At 41.0% G+C, this 15,737-nt stretch overlaps 1 protein-coding gene across 1 annotated transcript in view; it reads right to left on the reverse strand.

The window, feature by feature from the left end:
* Positions 1-694: 694 nt before the first annotated feature.
* LOC140550270 (carboxyl-terminal PDZ ligand of neuronal nitric oxide synthase protein) overlaps positions 695-15,737 on the reverse strand; it is a 72,897-nt gene continuing 57,854 nt past the window's right edge. Inside the window, exon 11 of the mRNA XM_072674160.1 lies at positions 695-3,871. Coding sequence (XP_072530261.1) covers positions 3,394-3,871 — 478 coding nt within the window. The 3' untranslated portion in view covers positions 695-3,393. The remainder of the gene's footprint in view (positions 3,872-15,737) is intronic.

Raw genomic sequence — 15,737 nt, forward strand, 5'->3', positions numbered from 1 at the left:
TATGTTTATCTGCTCCAGAGAGTCCTATTCTATTGGTAATACTTCTCTACAGGGACTAGACAAGCTGTGTGTGTGTGAATTGGCACATTGGTGTCAGCAATGGGTGCAACATGAAGTAGCTCAATTCATTAATTCATTAGAAGGGGTGTCCACAAACATTTGGACATATAATGTAGCTGCATCTACATGCAACCACTGGTCAAACTGCGAGAAAGAAAGCAGACTGATTAACAAGAGCAGCACAGGGTGATTGACCACACCCTGAAAAGGCCTAAACATGAATGTAAATATTCTGAGTTTTAAAATCAATAATCAAAAATCAATGTCACACACACGCAATTATAGTCTGTCAGACACACCAGGAGGACTGAAAGGGTAGTAAATTACATTTTTTTTTTTTATGGCAACTGGATGTTATATATTTATGTATTCACTATTGACATGAAATAAATGTTGTATAAAAGGTCTCTTTACTTTTATTTGTAAAAATATTGTGATGCATATTGTGTGTATCACGAAAATGTATTGTGTCAAGGATTGTAATACAATATTTCTTTCATATCACAGCCTATCCACTCTGATATGATTCCACTATCATTATGCACCCCTAAAAATTTCATACGGAAAAATGAAGCATGCGCTTGGAAATAAAGAGAGTCTGGGATTTAACATAGGATATTTTTATTATTCCAGTTTTACGTTTGTATGGGTGGGAAATGTTATTGCATTGATCTGTTCTTAGTCATTTCATTTATTCCAGTTTTAGTTTCGGTTGGCAGAAGGTGCATCGATTGCTTCAGTTCAGTTCAGTTCAGTTGTATCAGATGTTGTCAAAGCAGCTTTACAGTGCCACTGCATGTTCTCTTCAGACCCCTCTCCCTCTCTACCTCCATCTCCTTCCTTCCCACCTCTTTTTGTGTCCCAGGGTGACAGGCAGGCTGGTATCAGCCCTAAGCACCTGCTCACCCCATGCTCCTCCATTAATCCCTCGTTTTTTGCTCCTCCATCCGCCATTCATTTGCCCCATCCCCCCCACCATGTTCTTTCTTTCCTGACACCTCTTCATTGTTCCTCCTTTCAGTACACCGAGCTTGCTATGTGTCTTATTGCTAGTAAACTACCCTTGTTTTTCCCATGCTCATTTCACAGTTTTAGGTCACAAGTCTCATTAAATAGATTTGTTTCACACAGTAACAGCGGTACGGTGCATCTCACATCATCAAATTATCAACGTGCTGTCTCTTTTACAAGAGGGAAAACACCAGAGTTTAGTTCAGCAGCAGAAACATGTATCTCCAGTTCTGTCAGACCACAGAATGCTACAATGTTAGCTGTATCAATATTACATCCGGTGGCTCTTGATTGATTTCACTCGCTTTTGTTTGATAGGCTCCCACAGAACAACTGGAAGCAGGTGTAGAGTTTGGGCATCTGGGTAGTGATCTAGCTGAGGAGGGAATGGACCATGTTTTTTTATTGGGAGCTGATGTATTGAACAGAGATTCAGAAGCTGTGACAAGAGTTTGACGTGTACAGGAAGTAGCAGCCTGTGAAGGTTCCTGTGAATCAATTCACTGCTAAGGCAACACACCCAACCCCCGACTCTCTGTCACGCTCTCTCTTTCTGTCTGTCTGTACCTCCCTCCAGGAAGAAAGAAGCGATAATGATCCTGCCTTACGTTCCCCCTTAACAATGGCATTGCAAAGGTGTTACCAAGGAAATTTGCCACTGTGCAAACACAGCTCAGTCAGCACACTTTGTTAGACCCCCCATAGCTCCCAAATTACGCTTTTATTCACACTGCCTCCTACGAGTACTCATCATTCCTTCCTTTCTTTGAACTAAACCAAACAAGTGCCATTTTGCACTGCTTATGAATTCTTGATTAAGCCTCATTGTCCATCTCCACATTCATTTCTCCAGCACATACGGTCTTTCTCCCCCAATTTTTCCTTCCCAATCTTAGAGGTTAGTAATCTCCCCCACTACATGTAATGCTCCTGACACTGGTAGGGTGGGGACTGACACATGCATCCTCCTTCACATGCACAACCAGCCGCCATCTCTTTTCAAACTGCTGCAACAGATACAACGTTACTGGGTGACTAATGTGCTCAGAGGAAAGCGCCGGGTACCTGCTATAATGCATATTCTAGCAGGTGTCCATGCCAGCCAGCATGTGGAGACAGAGATATACATCTACCCATCCAGAGAGTAAGACCAACTGTGCTCTTTCATGCTCCGGCTGCTGATGGCAGGCAGCATTACCCACGATCGAAACCAGCAATCCCTGAGTCACAGTAGCAGTGCCACTCTCAGCCATTCTGCATGCATTTTTGATAAGTTTTTGCACTACTCTTTCCAGACAATCTAAAGTACCTTTTCCTCTGCTTTTTCTCTACTTCATCTTTGCCTTTGGGGAGCTTTCCTCTCTGCTTTTTAACCTTCATGACCTTCAAATTCTGCTTCCAACTGGCCAAGCAATGGAACATCTCACAGTGTGCATGTAAACTACTCAAAACAGCTAATAAAATTCTAGTTTCTAATAAAACAACTCTATACTCTTTTGCCAATGCAATCTACACATTTGTACCCGTTACAGTCTAAAAATAACATCTACTCATTTTCCTTCTAAAAAAATAGCTCTCTCTATCCAGCCCACAGTACCACACAGCGTGTCAGTAGTTCTTTCTCCATTGAATTGGCAAATGAAAAATGTTTGCGGATATTGCAGACAGTGGGTGCTTCGGTATTTCGAGGACAAAAGCACTCAGATTAGAGTCGTTAGTAAAGGCAGGGAAGACACGACAATGCCATATTGATTTTGCCCTCAGTAATACAGGAACATAACAGTGTACAAATTACAGTTGTGAGCCCTGTCCGAGATAGATTAGTTTTACCGGAGGAGGTACTACAATTTAAGTAATTATGGATAGGACACATGATTTTAATCCAGACTGTAGTTTAAACAAGCTTGACAGTAATACTATCAGAGTGAATGACCTCCTGTACGTCCAGAGCTCTTCCAGTAATAGTCGTCCTGTCCAAATTACCTCCGCGGTAATATAAAAATGAAACCTGTAGTGTGTTATTATTTTTGGCATAGGTAAGTTTGCATCCAGGCTATGTAGTTTCAACGTGGGCCATCTTTGGTAATCTGGAGAACTTAGTCCCATATGAATCAACCAATAAATCCCTTACAGATGAAATTGCAGAACCTCCTTTGTTAAAAATTAATCTATCTCTTCAGAGAAGCAGTGGTACTTCCTCGTTTTTTTAGTGTGACGGTTGCTCTCTTTATTTGTTCTCATTGAGCTGCAGTTCCTGAACTCATGAACTGCAGCTAGGCCGCAGTAAAGCCAGGGACTTTCTTTAAGTCTTCTGAGCCTAGGCTACAAACTCCCAAGAGCGGTGGTGTTACAAATGGCGTCCTCCAACAGCTCATCTTCACTCAGGCTGATGTGTAGGCAGGTCTCATTAATGGGTGAGGAAAACGGAAGTGTGTGCTCATAGCTGTGGGGCGTGGCCAGGTCGGGTGGAGTCCCGGCTAAGGGGCGGTCCTCAGGTAAACTGCTGCAGGTACTGGAGGTTGACAGGAGGGCTGAGCTGCGGTCCTCAAACAGATCCTCTCCGGGCTGTGGGGATGTGAGGGACTTGTTGTCGGAACGGACGCCGGAGTCCTCGCTGACCGAACATGAAACGCTGCCACCATTGCTGAAAGAGAAGAAGTCGCTCGGGGAGACGGTAGAGGAAGTGATGTCGGGGAAGGAGGAGCCGTTGGTTTTTGAGCCTGGAGAGAAAGTTCTGTTTGACCGCTTCCGGTTGAGTGGCGGAGGGGGCGGGTCCAGCTTTGGGATGATTTGCTTAAACCTGGGGAAAGAAAAGAGAAGAAGAAGAAGAATGAGATCTCTTAGACACTGAAACAAAGCTTGAGAGACTGAGCGACATCAAAGTTTGAGAGCAATGAGAAATAAATGAGATAATGGCATCATTGTCTTAGGGCGGTCGGTGGACTCACACTGAAGTGCTGCAGGAAAACAAGCTCTTTAGTTCCAGTATGTGTGTGAGTGCCTGTGTATGTGTGTACAGTTATCTCTCTGCCACAGTTCCCCTGGTGGGTGAATGAGGAAGGGATATGAAAAGCTAGAGAGGAGGGCTCAAGTTTTAGGTACTGGATGCCGCTCTGCTAAAATGCAGATGCAGACTGCAATGCAGGCACATAGAGTGGGAGTGGAACAGACGCACACACCAAAAGCATTATCCTAGGACTTCATGCAGATATTCAAGCAGATGCAGCAACACAACATAGCAAGAAATGCAATGATGCGATGGTGGCTCATCGGCTGATGAAAGGGTGTAATTCATTCTCTCTCTCTCTCTCTCTCAGCCTCTCTCTCTCAGCCTTTCTCTCCTTCTGTCTCTCCTTCATTAGCATAAGACTCGAGTCAGCAATCCTGTTCGGTGGCACAAACGACGGTCTCCCCCACTCCTCTCCGGAGAGCCTTCCATCTCCTGCTCTCTTTCTCTTCTCTATGTACACAGGAAAGCTTGTCTTCTTCTTTCAGTAAAATGAAAGCTGCCATAAATAACGTTAGGTTAAGTAACCCAGCCGCATTTAAAGTATCTGCTGAACTTCCTGCCCTGTATGTGGCCTTCCACTCATTCTCAGCCACTTGTGCCCTATGTAATAAAAGGCTGTAATTTCAGTGATTACTAGCAAGATCTATGATTTTAACTTACAAATCTGTGCCTAGTAACAGCAGACCTGTTCAAAATGCCCTCAAGCTAATGGAATAACAACACCTGCCGTGCACTGTTGCTACTGTTGTTGGTGCACCTGTGTAAATTCTAATGTGAACACCTGGGTTCTGATGTTTAAATTGGCTGTCTGTTGTGTGGAGTAAGAAATATATATTACAGTATACAGTACAGACGTCAGAAATGAGGGTACTGCCGCTACAATGTAGTCTATAATGTACACTAATGTACCCTCATAGGTACAACATGGTCTTTAAAATCCAACTGTAACCCTTATGAGTTTTAAAGGTACACTACATTCACAGGGAAAGGGACATATATATATATATATATATATATATATATATATATTTCAAATAAAACAATTAACAGCAGAGTGAAGCCAGGGTGTATGGGTTAAATATCCTACATTAACACCACTGTTACTGTTCTTAACACATAAGGGAAGAATGTGTCTATTAAACTTAAATGTGTGTACCAAATATTATATCCAGACTAATATTATGCCTGTACACCGCTGCAGCATTAAAACCACCTTGTTTCTACACTTATTGGCAACTGTATTAGCTCCACTGACCATTTAGGACCACTTTTTAGATCTATAATTACAGACTGTAGTCTATTTGCTTCTCTGCATACTTTGTTAGCCCCCTTTTACCCTGTTCTTCAATGTTCAGGACCCTACAGGACCACGACAGAGCAATTATTATTTGGATGGTGGATCATTTTCAGCACTGCAGTGACACTGACAAGGTAGTGTTGTGTTAGTGTGTGCTGCGCTGGTACGAGTGGATACGAGTGGTATTTTCTCATTCACTGTCCACTCAAACCTAGCTGGCCAACCTTGCTCTTCTGATGCTGCACAGTTTTTTGTTCCTTTAGTCCTTCACTGCTCATTAGTGGTCACAAGACGCTGCTCTCAGTGCCGGATATTTCTGGTTAGTGGACTGTTCTTAGTCCAGCAGTGATGATAAGGGTGTTTGAACACTCCAGCAGCACTGGTGTGTCAGATCTACTCATACCAGAGCAACACACACCAGCATGCCACCTGGAATGTCAGTGTCACTGCAGTGTTGAAAACAACCCACCGTCCAAAATAAAACCTGCAGATGGACTACAGTCTGCAATTACAGAACTACAGAACCCCCTTTATGGTAAATGGAGCTGATATTATGAACAATGACTGTAGAAACAAGGAAATTGTGTTAATATTAAGGCTGATCGGTGCAGATGTAAATTTTAAGCCATTCTTGAACTGCAGAGACATGCTTCAGACATCAGACTAAACCTTTTCAGGTCCAAGGAATAGCAGGTGCAAAGTGCTGTTTCAAACAGTTTGAGAAATGTCTTCAGACAAGAAATGAATGAGGCTTCAATAGTAAAGTTCATCTCACACTCACAACTGTGTTTCTAATTAACTAAAAGAATTAGTTCAATTGAAATATGACAGTTTGCGACAACCACAATTTTTTTTTACTGATTTTGTTTTCTTTTTGCTATTTTTTTAAAATAATACTTTATTATTAGTAGCCTTTGTAGTTATAGTGGTAGTGGAGGTAGAAGCAGGACTAGCTGTATCTTTAAATACATCAGCTATTGCTTCAGGACACATCAATAGTGATGTTTCTGGAAGCATCTGCAGATGGACTTACAGAGAGTGTTAATAATATAACACTCTCAGAATAAGAAGACTCTGAAGACTAAAAGACTCAGCCTAACTAAATACGTTGGAATTTTGTCCCTAACTGAACGTACTGAACACAGACCCATGGCATTTGCAGATGGCAGTTTTTTGCCACTAAAAAGTAATGCTTTTTTCAGAGAGTGTATGAATCAATGAGTCCAATCCCCTACATACTACGCCACACAACCTCCTCGGGTGAAAGTAGTCCAGCTCAGAAAGTGCCTCAGTATGTACTGTGCGCTGCTGAAAGGTTTAATGGAAAGCTTCTATGGCCTGGCATTATTTGGAGTATGGAAATAGGATAGTGGGAGAACACCGGCTGGATTTCTGCTGAGGTTAAAAAGCTGAGAGTGTGCGTGGAGACACTCTAACTGCTCCCAAAGGGAGACTGAGAGACAGGGCAAGAGAAAAAGAGAAGAGAGAGAGAGAGAGAGAGAGAGAGAGAGAGAGAGAGAGAGAGAGAGAGAGTGAGAAATAGAGATGAAGAGAAAGAACGAGAGACATTGAGAGCAAAACAAAGAGAGCCACAGTGGCAAATATAGAATAAAAAGAAAGGGAGACCCAAGAGAACACGAAACGAGGAAACGAGAGATGCTGAGAGAGGAAAATAGAACAGCAGAGAAAGGAAAGCACTGAGCACAAATGTTTAAGACTGGCCAGATTTATCTTTGACTTTACAGAGTACACAGTAAATTAAAACACCATGATTGCAGGCACCAGGTGTCAATTTGATGTCAGAAAGACGTTGGATTCTAAGGTGGGACAGAAGCTGAACTTTGGTTAAAAATTAAAATGCGATTGACATCAAAACCCAACATTGCAAATACGTTTAGAAAATTTATCCATCAAAAAACAACCCTGGGTTGCTCCATCAAGCTCTAACATTAGAGAGGTGTTGAATTTTGGTTACTTAAAACCAATGACTGTAGAAAACATGGACACCATGGCTCTATTCCTGTCCATTCCTGTCCATTCTATAGAAATGAAGCCAAAACTGTCCGCCATGTTATCAAATTTGCAGTAGAGACCAGAGGCGGAGGCAGGAGACCTGCCCCCTTCTCCCAGATCACACCTCTCAAAGAGCTCAGGTTGCCGCTACTATGTCAAAATCTTATGAAATTTAATGTAATTGCAATTACTTTGATTTTAAAATGACTGATACAGGAAGCGGAGACCTATGAATACGCTCAAACAGTCTTCCAATCTCTACCCACCTGATAAGAGGGTGGGACAAATAAAGACAGAAAGAGATTATACTTAATCTTAATATATACTTATACTATAGGGAAGATTATACTTGCTAAGGTTAAGTTAGAGATTTTACTGTTGAAAAGATAATTCGTTCACAATATACCGTAAAGCCCATCGCACACCAGACGGCGCCGCACCATGTCCAAAAATTCAAAACCAATGTTTGTAATGGGACATGCACACAGACACTGTGCTTCAATGCATGCTAGCCCTTCATGACTTTGAGCACTTTTAAATTCCTCAGTCACATTGCTCACAGTAAAAGATGCCATACTGAACAAAACATCAACGTCAGATGCCTTCATTATCCTACATCAAACTGACATTGGCATAAGATAATAGCATTAGACCTTGTCCTGACCTTGAGGTTTGGTCACCTGATGTCACAACCTACATTTAACCAGATAACGTCTATCGAAGTTGGTGGCCAGCTAGGAGGGGCTCCTCTGCCTACTCCTCTCCCCAGGCTGATATTACAACAATGATTAGCATATATTATACTGTGCAGCCTTCATAGACAAAGAGTGAGGAGAGAGAGAGGGATGAAGAGAAATACACAGATAGAGAGAGAGAGAAAATAAACAACAAGAGGCACTGAGAGGAAAGAAAATGGTAGAAGGAAGGAAGAAAATAGAGAGAAATAGGAGAGAGAGAACGAGAGAACCTGGGGTTTATGTGGCATTGATGCTGTGTATGTATGCGTCCCAATACATGTGTCAAGCAGGTTTCAAAATCAAAATCCTTTCCCTCTCTGGCAGTATTTCACAGCAGGAGGTAGTATGCTTGAACACACACACACACACAGTTCATTAATCAAATACATTGCAGCTTTGATATGGCAAGATCACTTTGAGACACCCCACACACACAGCAAATCAGTACTGTACTGGTCTAATTGTCGCATTAGAATGGCAGTAATCTGAGTGCGTATGTACACTTTTCACCCCATACACCCACACACACCCATACACACTCGCGCTCTCTCTCACACACACACACACACACACACACACACACACACACACACAGTGTGACCATTCATGCTCTATTAGCATGCTAATGTGATTGAAGAAGCAACGGTCTTAATTATACTCACAGAGGCTTATAAAAGAGGAGGGGAGAGAAGAGGGGTGGAGAGGTACAGAGAGGATAGAAAGCAAGATGTACTGAATGTACAGTGATGAGAAAAAGAGATGGGGAGAGAGGACAAAGGGAAGAGAGGAAAGGAGGAGAGAAGAAGCATGAGGGTGCTATAGGAGGAAGAGGACGAGCAGACGCGGAGGCTCTTCACAGGTGCACCTGAACAGAGAGAAACAAACATGAGAACTCTTCCTCTCTCTCTCCCTCTCTCTCATTAAAGGGGCATATCTTACATTGCTCTAGTCTATAACGATTTTCGTAGTTCTATCTTGCTTACAGTCTCGCAGTATCCTCAACCGTAACCCTGTAACCACTGATATGTATCATATCACCAGGTTTTTGCCAACACACAACCCTACTCTCAACATTCGTCGTGGTTTTATGTCTTGCTCAATGTCTAGTCATATTTATGATTTAGTACGTGAATCTATTTCATCGCTAGATTCCATACTGCACGTCCTATTACGAAAATGAATATCAAGATGAGTTATCTGTATACTTGTGTAAACACACCCATTGATCTTTACAAATTCCAGCCTACATAAAATACAAAAGAACACATATATGCACACACACACACCCTTCATCACTGTAAGTGGATGTAATCAGAGTGAGAGGGTAACTAGGGATTATAATTGATCAATGCAGATGCAGGGTAATCCATGACATTAAATCTGCACTGAATGCATCCTCTCTTACACCGCACACACAAACACACACACACGCACACATTATATATACAGTACTGTACAAAGGTTTTATGCACAATAAGGTAAATGTGTAGGTAAACATATATATAAAAAATAGCATGTGCTTCTTCTGAGTCACCTAAAGCCAGTCAAACATATCGTTTCTACCTGCCACTAATGCAATGTAATTAGACAGTTGAACACTTAATTATTATATAAAATGTATTGCACCTGGATAGCAATAAAATGACTGGAGGATTGGTTTCTAGCCAGAATTTTTTGGTTGTTTTTTTTTTACACAACACAGAAGGTGTTTAAAATCTACTGGGGATCTGGGATACAATCACTTTGAGTCTAAATATGGTATTGAGGCTCTCTTGCACTGCCAGTCACAGATGACTGGGATAATGCAAGTTTGATCCCGGTGATGCCACAATTATGGGGCCATTTCCAGATGTGTGCTTCTGTGAGTGCTCTGATGAATCATGTTATGATGACCCAACAAAAATATTATTAATAACCTTTAATTTAATTTGGTTAAAATGATGCAGGACAACGTCAAATGACTGATAAACGTGTTTTTAATATACTGCTATATAATATAAATTACAATACATATAGTACAACAGTATCTAGAAATATAAATGTAATAGTGCAGCCTACAAAAATAAGAAACACAGAAAAACACAACAGCTTTTATATCGACAGAACAGAAGCTCACACAGAGCAGCAGCATGAGATGGCAGTATGTGGGAGTGGGGCTGAAAGACACACACATGTAGACACACACACACACACAGAGAAGCAGGGTCTAGCAGAGCTGAAGTCTGTCACATCTTAATTCAGCAGAGGCAGAGCCGGGAGAGAGTGATGAGAGAGGAATGGAACAGAGCAGAACACACCAGAACGATGCATGATTGAGGACAAGGGGGGTGGGCAAAACCTCAGAGCAAAACAGAAGGAGGGAGAAGGGGGGAGGGGGGAGTAAATATGGGAGTGAGCAGTGACGGGACAAAACGAGTGAAAAGACAACACCAAGCTGTGGAGGTTCCTTCTGTGGTAATGTAGTAAGGGTGTGTGTGTGATAAGAATGATAATCTTGGCAATGCATGAAGATTGAACAAGCATCTGGATAGAGATTGAGAAAGACTCACTCAGACACACAAACTAAACAGTATCCTCAGATAAAAGAAGACATGCAGTACATATTCCTAAGATGAGGACACCAATCATCATTAATCGTCAATTAACTTCCTTCTGGAAATCACCGTACTAATAAACATACTGTTTTCATATTGCACATTTCAATCAAGTACACTTAATTAGAGCTGCAAATTGACAATGACTATAACACTGATCATTTAAAAAAATGCTAACGTTAAAAAAAGATAGCAGATTGTAGATCTTGATAATAATAAAAATATTAACTTAAAAAGGATAGTAGGAAGATAGCATTTAAAAAGATAACATCAATAATAAAAGCATTGCTGATCTGATGTCATTTTCCACTTTTTCATTGCCAGGCCCCACCCTCTAGCTAGGACTGCCCAATCACATGATGCCACCAACGGTGGAAGGGTGAAGGCTTGCTGAGACGAATGAAGTCGCCAACTGCTACTTTGCTAACTCAATGCACAGAAAAAACTGGCAGTTCAGTTATGTCAGCTAACACACACTGGCTAGCACTGTGCTGAATGACCCACCCACCCAATGAAGGCGATGTTAATTATGCCCTTGTGGACAAACTGGTCACAAAAATGGCTGTCTCATCACAGGAGATCAATCAATTTCCTGATGACAGGGCCCATGCTTAAGACAGTTGCGCCACTTGCCAACCCAGAGCCAACCTCCATAACACTCATTTCTTCCTTTATTTCTGTACATTCAGGGACACATAGTTTCTGCAGACATCTGCAGTCCTTTTCGTTTGTTTATTTGTTTGTCTGCCTGTTTTAGTAAATATAAATACAACTAATCCAGTATTTACTGATAATCCATGTGAATCATTGGACAATTAAAATACTCATTTTTTTGCAGCTCTACTTTAAATGTACTGCGTTTTCAGCGTGTGTGTGTGTGTAAGCATGTGTGGGTGTGCCTTGGGAGACGTCTTGTGTTATGCTTGGTAAGGTATGAGTCACTGGCAAGTCTTTGAGAGTGGTCGCAGTGTGCAGGCGTATGCGGCTGATTGTGTGTGTGTGTGTGTGTGTGTGTGTGTGTGTGTGTGTGTGTGTGTGTGTGTGTGAGAGAGAGAGAGAGAGAGAGAGAGAAAGAGAGACAGAGAGAGAGACAGAGAGAGAGAGAGAGAGAGAGAGGGGATGTGTGTGAGAGAGAGAGACTGTGTGTGTGTGTATGTGTTTAGAAATCTAGTTATAAACAGCCCAGAGTTGACAGACATAAGAGCTCTCTCAGTGTTTATAATGTTCTCAGTGTTTATTAAAAACATCTGTGTGTTTAGAAGTGTCAGACAGGGCCGCATTCTTACCAAAGCTTTTCCCATCATTTCAGTGTATTTTTCATTCTGTATTAATAACAATCAGAGAAAAAAACAAGTTTGATACCACAGAATAATGTTTTTGCACTACTGTTATACCATCATGTTCCAGTTAGCACAGCAGTGTTCCCACAAGACACCTGCTCATTCATAGTTTCTTCTGAAATCAAGGCTATTAAACAAGAGTTTATCCTGCTTTTATCACAGTATCTCTACTGCATTTTGGAGCACTGCTGTGAGGATGTGACTGTGTTCAGTGACAAGAGCATTAGTAAGGTCAGGATTTTGGACAATCACTATCCTACCTCATCCCCAACATATCCCAAAGTACTGGATGGAGCACCATCATTCCACAGAACACAGTTCCACTGCTCCACAACCCCTTTACACACACATACTGTATATCTAATTACTGCCACAGACCAAATATTGATCCCTTGTGTAAAAGAAAAAACAAACAGACAAAACACACAGCTAATAGCTAGTCAGGCCAGTGAAACATCTTGTCAGGCTTAAAAAAAGGGAGGCTGGTGTGTTTCTTCAGGCATGTGCAACATCTAAAAAATATTAGCACATTCTTAGCAATTCTTATTACAAATTACAAATGACTAATCTGGGATTAATAATACAGCTGACACATGGCCATATAATGTACTATAATGTTGAGTACACTGACATCTTTTAGTCACACACTTACACTTCTTTTGCTTTGGGCATTTGTAAGCTCCTTTTGATGAGGATTTTGGCTGTTACTTGTTTTTAAATTGAATCTTCATGCTGTAACAGTGAGCAGTAAATTTCCAAAGCCAAGTTCTAGTGTGTTACAGACTGAAAAGAAGATGTATTTTCTGTCACAAGAGGACATGGAGGGACTCTAGAACCTCTCAACTACAGACGCCTATGGGAGAGGCCCCTTTCTATTTTTAATTGGCTTTAAATGACTACTATGGTGCTACTCGGATTTTAAACATGCACTACATAAATACTAGTTCTGTTTTAAATATGATCAGTACTGGCTGATAATCACATTGTCACTTGTAATTATATAATAGGGTATTTCTCAAAATTAAGTATGTTCTTGGTCTCTGCAACAACAAAAACACTTGAATTAAATGATGTGTTATTAGTAAAATCAGGTGTGCACACAGATTACCACAATATTAGAACAAGTTCTATATTATCTTTAGCTTAATAGTGTCACTGAGCTCTGGGAAACTATGAATTATTAGATTTGGATAATACTACAACATGTTATAGAATGACGACTGAGTCTATTGGTTCTCATTTCCAACACAGCCATAACTGCCTTTAAAGTATGGTCATTGCGCTACTATAGTCCTATCTGATTACATCATCCTATCACCTAAGTCTTTTGTGTGAGTGTGTGTATGTGTGAAGAAAAACTCAACACCAGGTGGTACTTCCTTTGTAACACACACACTAAAAACACACACAGTAATTAATCCTCAGACCTGTGGGTCTGAAAGGTCAAAAAATTTCCATTACCTGTTACATGAAACTCCTACCCTTTCTCTCTCTCACACTCTCTCTCTTACACACACACACACCTATTTATATTATGGTCAAACAGAGTGGGAGGACACTCCATTGGTTTCTTTCAGACTTTCATTAGTTTTGTTTGCATTTCCGCAAAGCAATATCCATCTCTACAAGTCCGCTGTCTGAGTGGAGAGACGGTAACAGAGGAAAGTAGGACGGAGAGAGCTGAAGAGCATGGTGAAAAAAAAAGCTAAAATAAAGAAAAACAACATTTAAGACAGGGGGTGATGCTGGGGAAGCTCTGATCAGCTCAATCCTAAAACCTGTGAGAGGGAACGAGACGCCACTTTATCACCTACCATACAGGTGCACTCAGTAGATTTACAGCTACAGTCTGCAGCCCATCTGCTGCTGCACAGTTTCTCAGCCCCACTCTACACTGTCCATCATCACAGAACCACCCCCGACCCCATATTATTTGAGTGTTGGACTGTTGCACTGCTCAGCACAGCAGTGATATCAAGATAGTAGCGGCATGGTATTGTGGCTTGTGCTGGTATTAATGTATCAGGAGAAGCAGTGTTGCTGATGTTTTTAAACACTATGGAGACTCACTAGCTACTTTTCAAACACTAGAACAACCGAGAAGGTCATTATTTTGACAGTTTCGAGTTTTTTTGAGATGCAATAGGTTAGGAGAAAATACTAGGGGAAAATACCCCCCCCCAATGTCTACCAATCTCTGACTGATAGTGGCAGTGCATACTTTAGTCTGATGTTATTAAGGATTAATATTACAAATCAAAACAAAAATGTAGTTTTACTTCAAAAGACCATAGTGGTTCTTCTGACCGTACACCTTAAGAAAGCATTTTGACTTCCTAAGCCTTTTCTCCTCTCCTCCTACCCCAGGGCATCTGTCCTTACCTTTGCAAACAGCAGGAGGTAAAAACTGACAAATACATTCCAATTAAGCAGCCTCATCAACCTAACACATCAACAAACCAAATCCAATTTATCTGCATAGCGCTTTTTACAAAGGTTGTCACAAAGCAGCTTTACACAACCAGTAATTAGTAAAAAGACAATAAATTAACAACATAAGAAGCTAAAACTCCTAGTGAGCAAGGAACTATGTATAAGTTATTGATAAAAGTCACCAGACCACCTGAACTGTTGTACTGCTCAAGTGTGCAACATATTCTTAATCATAATATAATAATCATGATAGTATAACTTAATATAGACATGGCAGTGATGGTGGTGTAAAGAGAGTAATGATAGTTAATAGTGGTTATATTAATAGTGGCAGATAGTTACACATGTGGACAAAATTGTTGGTACCCCTCGGTTAATGAAAGCAAAACCCACAATACTCACAGAAATAACTTAAAATCTGACAAAAGTAATAATACATAAAAATACTATGAAAATTAACCAATGAAAGTCAGACATTGCTTTTCAACCATGCTTCAACAGAATTATTTTTAAAAATAAACTCATGAAACAGGCCTGGACAGAAATGATGGTGCCCTTAACTTAATATTTTGTTGCACAACCTTTGGAGGCAATCACTGCAATCAAATGATTCCTGTAACTTTCAATGAGACTTCTGCACCTCTCAGCAGGTATTTTGGCCCACTCCTCATGAGCAAACTGCTCCAGTTGTCTCAGATTTGAAGGGCATGTTTCAGCTCCTTCCAAAGATAATAAATAGGATTTAGATCAGGGTTCACAAAAGGCCACTTCAGAATAGTCCAATCTTTTCCTCTTAGCCATTCTTGGGTGTTTTAGTTGTGTGTTTTGGGTCATTATCCTGTTGCAAGACCCATGACCTGCGACTGAGACCAAGCTTTCTGACACTGGGCAGCACATTTCTCTCTAGAATCCCTTGATAGTCTTGAGATTTCACCCTGCACAGATGCAGCAAAGCAGCCCCAGAACATAACAGAGCCTCCTCCTTGTTTCACAGTAGGGACAGTGTTCTTTTCTTGATATGCTTCATTTTTCAGTCTGTGAACATAGAGCTGATGTGCCTTGGTAAAAAGTTCCATTTTTGTCTCATCTGTCCATACGACATTCTCCCAGAACCTTTGGGGCTTGTCAACATGTAGTTTGGCAAATTCCAGTCTGGCTTTTTTATGATTTGTTTTCAACAATGGTGTCCTCCTTGGTCGTCTCCCATGAAGTCTACTTTGGCTCAAACAACAACGGATGGTG

This window comes from Salminus brasiliensis, chromosome 1, assembly GCF_030463535.1.
Source record: "Salminus brasiliensis chromosome 1, fSalBra1.hap2, whole genome shotgun sequence".
NCBI classification, from domain to species: Eukaryota; Metazoa; Chordata; class Actinopteri; order Characiformes; family Bryconidae; genus Salminus; species Salminus brasiliensis.